Source organism: Ricinus communis, chromosome 8 (assembly GCF_019578655.1).
Source record: "Ricinus communis isolate WT05 ecotype wild-type chromosome 8, ASM1957865v1, whole genome shotgun sequence".
NCBI classification, from domain to species: domain Eukaryota; kingdom Viridiplantae; phylum Streptophyta; class Magnoliopsida; order Malpighiales; family Euphorbiaceae; genus Ricinus; species Ricinus communis.
In genome coordinates, this window is record NC_063263.1 from 15,126,912 (window position 1) to 15,138,882 (window position 11,971).

Here is an 11,971-nt window from a genome sequence, read left to right on the forward strand (position 1 = left end):
AAAAAAAAAAAAAAAATCTACAATCATTCCTTGCATTTGATAAATACCAATTTTTAAGTCTTAAAAAGATTGACAAATTTAAGACTAAAATATTACTTTTTACAAAATTCAAGGATTATATAATTTAATTTTTTCATTTTAAAAATAAAAGACTTGAATAATAATGTGATAATCGTCAGACTTAAAATATATTTTTTATTTTCTTTTATTTTTCGTTGCCATACATAATATAGAAAACCTTCTAATACTTTCCTCTCATTTTCTCCTTCTTCTATATTTTAATGGTAAGTTTGAAATTATTTTAAAAGTGGATACTAAAATTCATGCACAGTACTTGTAATTAACAACAAAAGAGAGCTGTTTGGATGGGGATTTAACAGAAATTTCCCCACATTTTTGAGGTAGAATATGGTCTGTCCATATTAAAGAGATGCACATATGTTCATTTTTTCCTTAGAAAAAAAAAACCATCCCAATTTGGCAATGAGGGCTTCGTTGACAAACTTTACAAAAGGATAAAATAATTCAGAGTGCAAGCAAATGAATGAATAGCTTATAATAATGCCACACACATCAGTCATTTTCAACTGTGAAACACTAAAGTTAATGCACATAGAGCTAATACCTTACTTTGCAACCTAATGATGAATGTTTATAATCTTTCCATTTTCTTGGAAAGACTCAATCCAATTTATCAATATATAAACAAATGGCCACGTCTTCAAAATGCACTATTGCATATTGCTCTTTGTAGGCCAAAGGACCAACAGTCACTATATATTAATTGGAGCACATTTCTTACATGATTCGAACTTTGAAAAGAAATAAATAAATTCAGGTAGACTATACGTAGTCCAATCTTTCATCATCTTCGTAAAAAGCCACTTTAGTTTAATGATCGTCTTCGAGTTTTTATTGTACTATGATAATGCAAAACTCTCGATATAAGATGCTTTGCCATAGATTTCAAAGTAGAATATTAACACAGAAAAACAAAAGGGTACTATTTTCAGTTGACCGATGGCTAAGCTCTGTCCGTAGTAGAAATAGAAACTTTTGAAGGCAAAATAAAAATAAAATTATAGGTAGCAATCGGTGATAGTAATTTCTATTGAACGTGATTATACGAGTACTTTTTTGAGGTAAATATTAGTAGAGTCGTCATTAAATTTAAGATGGAATCTAAATCTGTTACCAACACTAATTTCGAAACCAAGTGAAAAAGACCCGATTACCGTGTGAGTTTAAATGTCTCAAAAACCCATCCCTATAAATCGAACCTATGCCATTTAGGATGGTAAACTACCAACCTAGGTGGTGTAGGACTAGGAACTGGGTATGTTTTATATGGAACTCTTAATGGCCTACAAACATGATAAAAGAGTGAGTGGCATGCACCCATCATGTGCTACATTCCAGCCGTGGCCTTTATATATCCGAATAATTCATTTTTGTGATTAAGTTGAAAGAATTTATATCATATACTTGGATCGTGTTAAAGGTTAATTTGAATAATAGATCAGAAGTAAATCCAGCAGTCATATGATAGTCCCTTTAAATCATATGGGACATATGCATATAGAGTTGATTATTCCTTTATAACGAGAATACATAGACAAATATATACATATATAAATATATTTATTTCTTTCAACTAATATTGCAAATGATCAAGCTAGCCAGCTATATATTTATAGAGAGAGCGCCATTAGCCCAAGTTAACATTCTTGATAACATTAACTTGGTATAAGCAAGACCAGTTCACTGATAATTCAATATCAAACTCTGGTTCTTTCATCTTTGAGCTCATGAAGATCGATATTGTACTTAGAAATCCATCCTTGGATTATTTCGATCTCAGCTTTTCGTTGCATCACCAACCAATGTGGATCAGTTGGCTGCGTTTGCTGTATATCCAAGCAATGAGATCCTGCATATATATAGGAGTATCACCTACCAGGCATTAGCTCTATAGTAGAACTCTTGTATATCATATAACTAAAAATGTTAACAGATTATTGTGACACTCCAAATTAATGACGTGCTAGCTGATAAATTTTCTTAAGTATATTAACTATATAATATAGATTAGATACTTCGGAAATTTATAATTAAAAAACAGGAAACTCGATCATTGATATACTAATCCGAAGAAATGATATATATATATAAATATAAAGACAAGTTAATTAGATGATTACCATTAACTGTAGAGATTGCAACAATACTATCTGATATGTTCTCCAACACACTGCATCCACATATGGAGATCGCATTAACTCTACTAAAGGAAATACATAAGTCACAATCTAACGAACAGACTCTTTTTGCTTACCCTCCACTGCTATATGGATCTTTTAGTCCGTTTGAGAAGATAATGTTGCTAGCAAACCTATGGAGAATCAATTTCAAGTCCTGCCATATATATATTTGCAAAATATCAGCAGCTTTTAAAGAGTAAGAAGATGTTTGAAAATGTTTATAGCTAGACAGAATTTACATGGCCCCCGTAATAATTTGTGACCCAGTGAGGCTGAGGTAGGACGCCATACAAGGCCTTGCACTTCTGTGTATAGCTGTTCAGATTGAAAGGTGATGTTGGGAACATTGTGTTTCTTTCATGGCCTATTGGCATCACCAGCTCACTGCATGTCTGTACACATGCGCGCGCACACACATAAGCCATTCTTATACTACAAGAAATTCTCAAGTAAACAGTATATAAACAATGTTTAATTGCATGCTAATCTAATAGATGCATCTCATGCCACGGACGCCTGAATCTATTTAAGAATTTTTAAAGGGCATACACATTAAAAAGGGGGAATCTTTTAGCCATTCTTATGGTAAAATAAGTTACCTGCCATCTCCAAGCAAGAGATGTTGCATCAGTTGGGTGATTATATCCATTCACGTCATAGCATGACCTATCTCCCATATAAGCAACAACTCCAGCAAAAATTCGGCCAAGAACATCAGTTCCTTTTGGTGCTCCATCAATTCCACCACAGACAATAGTAACAGGATACCTAGGTGGATCATTATATTGAGCTGCTTCTGAGTAAATTGAGTCTAAGTAGTCCTTGAGCTCAAAAGTTCTCTTCAAAGGACTAAAACAAGAAAAATTAATCACGAAAATTATTATATTAGATATATGATATGATATGATATTTTGAAGTTTTGCAGATTGATATAAGAGCATTAATGTTATTTACTTGCAAGTCTTGAATTTCTTGCTGAGGATTGAAAGACCATTAAGCTTGGAAGCTACTTTTTCAATTTCTGCCCATGATTTGCGTATGGTTTGGTAGCAACTTTCACTAGTTTCCTGCACCATCCGAATTAATTATATCAATTAGTCTAAAAGAAAAGAAAAGAAGAGTTGTTAAGGAAAGTAAAAATTTGTTATTCTTACTTTAAAATCTTTGGTCACGATAGAATAGTAGCCATTTCGTGGTGCAATATCCTCAAAGTAAAGGATTGGAGCTGAGGAAGCTAGAGCACCAAGAGCTACATGAGGGTACTTTAGCCTAAACCATGAAGCTAGCACTGCATCAACATGTGATATAAAAGTTAAAAGAAATTATAAAGTGATTATGAAAGCTCTTAACATTTCCTAGTTTTCACATTCCCTAAAGTCTTGTGTATTGATATATTTTTAAGGGTTGTTAAAGTTTCAGTTGTTTCATTAATTAATTGCATTATCAGACAAATACTCCGATTATTCGACTATCATATGAATGTTTACATACAATAGATAAATGCCACTTGACGCATAGAGGAAGTTTGGCAATGCTACTTGATAGCCAAACATGAAGATGAATGTTTCATCCGATATTATGTTGATGGATTATATGCACAATTATATGCCAAACCTGCCATAATAGGGTTTTCTGGGTGTAAACAATTTAAAATAATTAATGCACAACTGTTTCAAAAATTATATATATTAATGGTTTTCTGATCACTCACTTCCACCATAGGATCCCCCAATAACAATCACTGGAGAAGTCTTGGCAGAATACTTTTTCTTGACATGCATAATGATAGCAGCATAATCAGCTATGGCTTGAGCTGAGCTGAAATAACCAAGAGAACTTGCATTTCTAAATACTTCTTTGCTTGATCCAAAAGGTATTGATTTTCCATAATAACGATGCTGTAAGAACGATTAACAATCATATAATTAATAATAACAATAATAATAATAATAATAAAAACTTCAGAATTTAAGTTATTAATATTGTTGGAAGAGATTTTCAAATATAAAAATTACTTTTACCTCTATGTATACAAGAAGACCCTTGAAATGAGAAGCAATATCATTAAGAAAGCCAATACCATCAACATCATCTTCTATATTCTCTTCTGCACCAAAGAACACCAAAAGTGGTACACTAGTCCTATTTGGACCACTCCAATACTTAAAATTAATTACATATCTTTGCTTGAAAGTAGCATAACTTTCAGGCTTAAAGTTGAAATGATCAAGTTTTTGTGGGTAGAAAAATGTCAAAATATCTTTTGAAGAAGATAATTCAGTGGTAATTTTGGGTTGGCTTTGGATATGTGATTTCCTAAGTGCTCTAAGCCTGGGAGTCTTACATTGAATTGAGGAGACATGAAATGAGAAAATGATGGTGAGTAAGAAACTGAATAAAAACATTTGATGAAAAGGGTATCTAAGAGTAGTTGTAGTAGTAGTGTTCATGGCCATTATAACTGAGTTTTGAAATTGCTGAATATTAGTTATAATTTGCTATTCTCACTCAGTCTGGGACCTATTTATAGCAGAAAATCTTGCAATGTTGAGATAAGGCTATTGGCTTTGGTGGGAAAAGCTGGTCAATATGGGCCACACTTTTTTATCATGCTAACAAAGAATATTACTACATTGGTGGAAGAAGATAACTTTTAGCTAGCAATGGTTAGTATAAGTAAGAATCACATCAGAAATGTTCATGCATATATGACGATGTGATGATTGCATAAGCAATTATGAGTGAACAAATAATTCATTTTTCCCTTTTGGGTTTCATCAGTCTTCTAGTATCCCAATTCACAATAAACGTTTTTGGCAATGTAAAGACAAATTAATTATCCATAAAACAAATAGTGCATTTATAATGATGATTTTTTACAAATTGCATAGCCTTGGAGAACAAAATGCCAAGTAGAGGAAACTCTCCTAACTTCATATTTATCTTTCTTTTATTATTAATAATAATAATAATTAGTTTCGACTAACAATCAAATTTTACACATTATAATTTTAAATTCATAGTTAGACGAGACTACTTTATAAGTAAATATTCAAGTTACTAAAAAAAATTTAAAATAGAAGCTTCAGATTTATATATGCAATGTTTTTTTGTCACTCCAGGGAAAGGAAATTTTATTGCTCCAAAACTAATGAATCCAACAACTTGTTATAACCAGGAAATCTAAATCTGTCAAAGTATCAGATAACAAGGCCTCCTCATACACAAAAATAAATAAAAAGAAAAACAGAAAAAGACACTCAAGACTCATAACCATGCTCTTAGAGCTACATGATTATAGTTTCTATTACAAAAAGAGAAAAGCTTCTGCATCATTTGCTGTTGAAGATTACCTGATGCATTGCCATCCAAATATAAGACACTGAAGCATTAAAAAGCTAAAACTTTCCCAGCAGTCGTTCTTGAAAACCAAAGCACTTCTCTTCTTCACCACAGCTGCCTTCTATTTGTATTACATGCCTGTGAAATTTTCTGCCAAACTGCAGAAGTAAATCTGCATCTGAAGAATAGGATGCTCAATTTCCTCATCTACTGAATAACACAAAGCACACACATATTATCCATTTACTTAACTTTACACTTAATTTCAATTTAGTTATCGATAATGTCCTATAAACTAATAATAATAATAAAAATGATTAAGAAAAAAAAGCTCTACATGTCAATTTCTCATTGCAAATGAATTGAATAATTGACCGAAACAAATTGAAATTCAGTAACTAAATTAAAATTAAGCATAGAGTTTAGCGATCTTGCATAAATTCTTCCATTAAAATTAAAAATGCTTTGAACTTTTCGAAACTTTAACTTTAGCCGATTCCAATTCTTTATACCTATATTTCTTTTGCTTGGCCTGTCTGAGTTATGCAAGGAAGAATAATTAACTTTTACTTCTTTTGATCCATATTCCAGAGGGAGAATCTATGTAGAGTTAGAGAATTTATAGTTCATAAAATTCTGAGATATCAATGTTCAATATTACAGGGAGAAAGAGGTTCAGGGAAATTCTGAATTTTAGAATCTGCAATCCTCCTGTATAACTATACATCACTAATTTTTCTTCCAATATTAGCACAAGACCTTTATGCTAGGGGTGTAGCCACTAATTTGCTTATTGCCCTAAATCATTCTAATCTTTGTGTTTGTTTATTGGAATTTGATGTGGAACCAACCATATTAACCATAATATAAAAGGGTAAAAAATTATAAAAACATCCTTTATAATGCATTGCCCTTTCTTTAATGTATCATTAATTATTCTCTTTTCTTTTCATAATATTAAGATAAGATGAAACTTTAATGGGAAGCACATCAATGAAATTATCCCTTTCTTTCCATCTTATAATCATAATAACTCCTAATTGATTAACATTTTATCCATAAATCATCATATGCCCATTCCACCTCATCTTAATGTTAGACCTAATTCTATCTCCTATCTTCTTTATTTTAAAATCAAAATTTGGTCGCGACACGAACAAGAGATTTTGCAATAAATTCATGATTTTCCATTCTAGAGGAGAGAAAAAGGGAATGAAATGCTTCCCATTTGAAAAACTCTTATCATTACAAGTGATCAAAGGTTTTAATGCTGAGGAAACATCTAAAAAACATTAAGTCAATGCTGAGTTACATAATATCATAAAACACAGGCCATGTGAAACCCACGAACCCATTGTCTCCATATTAAAATACAAAAAGAAAAGCAAATGATAATAATAATAAAAAAGTGCCCACGTTTTGAACAAATCCACCATTTGAGGTAAAAGAAAAATTGCTTGATTCTTCCTTTTTTTTTTTTTTAAATTCATTTATTCTAGAATACTTTAAGAAATTATTTAAAATATATCAATATTAAAATTTTACTCAGGTGTGTATAAAATATATAAAGATTATAAAAATACCAATTAAATTCTTTTAAAATATAATGGGTTCAACTAAACATTTGGAATGCCACTGGATTTTCTTTCAATAAAGTATATAATAAGATAATTTTTTGGTCCGGCTCACTTTATGGTCAATTTTCTTTTAAGATAATACTTTATGGTCAAATTAAAAAGAAGGAAAAAGAAGATTTCTTTCGGCCTAATTCGACGACCTTATGTTTTCTTTGTCTAGAAGGTCACCGGTTTACCATCTTTGTTAAAAGCATATATATATTCTATCATCATGGAGGAGGAAATAATAAATTTAGGTGATCATAGTGGCAGTCTACTGATAAAGAATCGATGGGATTATACATTAATGAACTTTTCTTTAATCTGAATGCCGTTTGATTGGTATTTTTATTTATAAAAATTAAGGAATTTTATTTTCATAATTAACATCAATATTAAATTATTTATTTTATATTTAAATTTAATATAAATTGACATGACTTATAAGTATTTAATTTATTGAGCTTTTTATTTATTTTAAAATTAAAAAATATATATCAGAATGCTTTTTTTTTTAGAAAATAATTATTGATATATTCATATAGCATCATAGTACGTAGTTGTGTTTATATTTTTCGTGCAACGTATGTGAAGACCACTAATCAAATTTTTATTGGTTCAGATCCCCACTCCTTCCAAACCTGAGTTTGTGCATTCTTGGTGGAAGACAATGTGTAGAATGGTTCTTAAAAGACAAAAAAGAAAGTGAAATAATACTGTTGGTTGAGGTGGATATGAATCCATCAATGCCAAAGGAAAATTCTTTGTTGTTGCGCTCAACTGTTGGATTAATGGAGTCTACAAGGAATTCGCTGTTTGCACTGAATTTGTTGCACTTTACGGTCCCTGTCTGCAGAACGACTCAATTTCTTGCACCTCAAACCTGAATAATTTTTATTTATATAAAAATCATTCAAAGTAATGGAATGTGTTTAATATCTATTGGATCAAATGAAAATATTGACTCCAGAATTTCATATGTGACTTAAATTAATTTTAATTTTTATAAGCAACTAATTTTATTTTCTCTTTAATTGCCACAACGTATTTTAAAAAGAATTCTGAAACTTATGGCAATATTCGGATGCCTCTAGTGCAATTTTCCTTAACAAGTTTAGTGCAAGCACTGAAATTTGTCAATGTCTTATTGGTACTTGAAAACTTTTTATGAACTTTGCAAGGAGAAATGACCACATAAGAACTTGAGTTCTGGGCACAATTTTTAGTAGTTGATTAATTATTAGGGACCACCATAGTCATCTCAATCTATTGGAATAGTAAACTATGTCGATCTTGATTATGAACCCTTTTAACCTCCCAACTTTCCAAACCAATTCAATTACTTGGTATCCATCATCATACATGCATTCATCACTGATGCAGTCTAGTAGTATTATTCTGATCATTTGTTGATTTTATTAGGAATAAAAGTAGTGTTGCAAACATATACATATGGATGTTGAGCTGTGTCACTATGACTTTGTTAATTAATTATGTCAAACTACGTATTAATTAAACTTGTAGTCCAAAGAGCCAACAGTCGACAAAGATATACAATGCTTACAACATCAATAATTCAGCATTAATTAGGAGCTTTATCCAAATCAAAAAAAAAAAAAAAAAAAGAAACAATTGTGTATTTGCTAGTGCAAAGGTTGATCACATTATCCCTTTGTTCGGCTTGTGGGAAAACAAGAGGAAAGAAAATAAAAGAGGATGTGTTTAGAAAAGAGAGGAAAATGAGAGAGAAAAGAAAATAAGTATTATGTGTCATTTTTAGATATATTCTCCATTTTTGAAAGGAAAATAAAACAAATGATAATAATGAGATGGTAAATAAAATATAAATTGCATGGCAATTAAAAGGGGAAAGAAAGGAAAGGTACTTGAAAAGGAAAGGAAGGGAGTTAAAGAAAAGAAAAAAGAAAATATTTACTGTATTGTATTTGGTTATATAAAATTAATCATTAAAAGAAAAGAAAGAGAAGTGAACTAATTAAGTTTAATTCTTTTATTATAATATTAGAGATGAGAAGATAATTAATTATATTTTAATTTTTTTTGAGAGTTAAAATTTTTGCGGCGTAATCACTTTTAACGTCTACAAGGAAAATAAATGTGTATTCTAATTTGGAGTGTAATTAATTTTAATTTCTATAAGGAAAATAAAAAAAAAAATCATTTTTCAATAATTTTCTATCCTCCTAAAAAGAAATACGATTAAAACTAATTCTCGTTCTATTTCTTTCTTTTCTCCTACATTATCTTCCATCCATGCATAATATCTATCCATTTAAATAAGAGAAAAAAATAAATTATTTTCCTTTCTTATTTTCTTTTTCCCTTAGAATTTATGAGATTGCCCTTGAATTTAGGAGTTTTTCTTCTTCTTCTTTTTTTGTTAAAAATTACTGCAAATAATTAGAAGTTGAAGAAGTATTTGTCCTTCTCTCTATCATTTCCATGAAAAAACTTCCAAAACATAGGGCTAAAATATGCGGATGAGGTGAATGTGCATAGGCTCGTTCATGGCTGATTGCTGCTGTGTTAATTATGACTTCAATTGCCTAATGTATATGCTTCAATCAGAATGGCTTCTCCAAACATGATAATCAAGATGTTATTGGAACTCCAAGAGATGGAATTATCTTAAATGCGATTACAGGTCGTTTCAAAGTTCTTACGGTGATGGGTACTTTTAAGATGTTCTGTACATTTTCATTAGCTTTTATCAACCAAGTTCTACTGCGGTTATGGTGCTGCTTTGATACAATCCGAGATCTCTAGTTGAAGGCAGTGAAGCGGAACCTTCACTTGGTCATGCAGTAAACATCAAGCTCAATATCTTGATACTTACATGCCTGTTTTCCTGATAGATCCATTAGATCAATTGCCTAGTTGTTTCTATAGCTTTGAATCATTGACAACCGAGACTGAGGGCTTATCATAAAAGCATAAATTTGCCCCAACTCTTTCGGGTTACCTTCTTTGTAAAATTTGTTGTCTTTCTTTTGGTTATATTCAAGAGTCTTGAGATTCTCAGACTTGAAAATATATATACCCGATATCGATCTTGAGGATACATAAATCTCAAAAGCTGCTTTCTAGAGTGATTTTATTTAAAACAAAGTGATTTTACCTTGTTTTAAATACCATTGCTTCTTAATTAGCTTAAATCTTATCCTTTAAATTTTATAAATAAAAATGACTGGTAACATGTTGAACCATCTATAATTTTATAATTACTAAAATAATTAATATTTTACGAAAAGTGACAATTCTCTTCATATTTCTTTATAAATTATGCTAAATTTTTTGTAAGTATTACTAGTTGCGGAAAAATGAATGACATTACGAAAAAATGATTATTTTTGTGAAATTTAATGATTTATGAAAAATTAACAAATTTACGAAAATATTAAATTTTTGTAATCGTAAAATATATTGCTAAATTAGAAAAAATGACAATTTTTTCATATTTTTTCACAAGTTATACTAATTTTTTCTAAGTGTTTCTAGTTACGAAAAAATAATAATTTTTGCGAAATTTAATGATTTATGAAAATTATTAAAATTTTTATAATTATAAAATATATTATTAAATTATAAAAAATAACAATTATCTTCATATTTTTCATAAATGAAACTAATTTTTGTAAGTGAAATTAGTTGCAAAAAATTAATAATATTATGAAAAAATGATAACTTTTATGAAATTTAATAATTTACGAAGAGATTGTCAAGTTTATGAAAAATATTAAATCTTTTCGTAATCACAAAATTTATTGCTGAACTACAAAAAATAAAAATCATCTTCATATTTTTTCACAAATTAAACTAATTTTTCGCATGTATTAAGGGTGTATGGATTTTTCAAATTATCTATATTACTTTAGCAAACTCTATTTTCATTGATAATATAATTACAGATTACTAATTTTTTTTAAAAGAATTATATAAATTATTATTTTTTTATTAATAAATTAAAATTTAAACAAAATAACCATAGAATTTACCATCTCAAAATGCATGCTTTCGGTCTGAAAAAGTCTGGAAGTTTTACATTACAGAATCTTACTAAAATTATGATATTTGCTTCAAAACTTACCACATTATTCTAGTTTTATATTACCACAATCCGTAGTTCCATTGTGATTATTATTTCGATTATAACTAATAATATAAAATGAAAAATTTAATGGAAATCTTAATATTTTAAAATTAATAATAATCTAAAACACATTTTTAAATGTCCTTCTCAATAAAATTTCTAATATTATTGTAAAGATCTTATCAATGCAATAAATACAAAAATTATTTTAAAATACTGATTAATTGATTTATTATTGGTGTTGCTACAATGGTTGTTGGGTATTTTAAACGTGTTAAATGTTATAATTTAACATGCATTTACTTTCTATCTCTAATGATTTAAGATGATACAATTCTATAAAAAAGACATATAGCATTATTTTAGATCAAATTTTTATAAGAGTTTATAAGGTTTTTTAGTAATAAGGTGAGAATATTTATTTTTAAAATGATTTTATAATTTCAGTCTTGCTAATATTAAAAAAATTGTAAATTTTACTAAAACATATAGTGTTTTAGATATTAAGTAGATAAATAAATTAACAATTTTTTTAATTTTTGTAATGAAGAGTAAGCAAAATAATGAAAAGTGAAATAACTTTATTAAGAAAAGAAAAAACGCTGCGTTTTGAATAAATTTATTAAGTCCTCACTGTTTCA

The 11,971-nt window shown here is 29.1% G+C and overlaps 1 protein-coding gene across 1 annotated transcript; it reads right to left on the bottom strand.

Moving 5' to 3' along the window:
• Positions 1–1,541: 1,541 nt before the first annotated feature.
• On the bottom strand, positions 1,542–4,814 carry LOC8275273 (lysosomal Pro-X carboxypeptidase). Its single transcript, XM_002523708.3, has 9 exons — positions 4,283–4,814; positions 3,973–4,159; positions 3,416–3,549; positions 3,216–3,328; positions 2,861–3,110; positions 2,501–2,653; positions 2,336–2,415; positions 2,202–2,251; positions 1,542–1,930 (listed from the first exon to the last, which is right to left on the bottom strand). The coding sequence occupies exons 1-9, from the start codon at positions 4,715–4,717 to the stop codon at positions 1,779–1,781; spliced, it is 1,554 nt and encodes a 517-aa protein (XP_002523754.2). The 5' UTR covers positions 4,718–4,814; the 3' UTR covers positions 1,542–1,778.
• Positions 4,815–11,971: the final 7,157 nt, after the last annotated feature.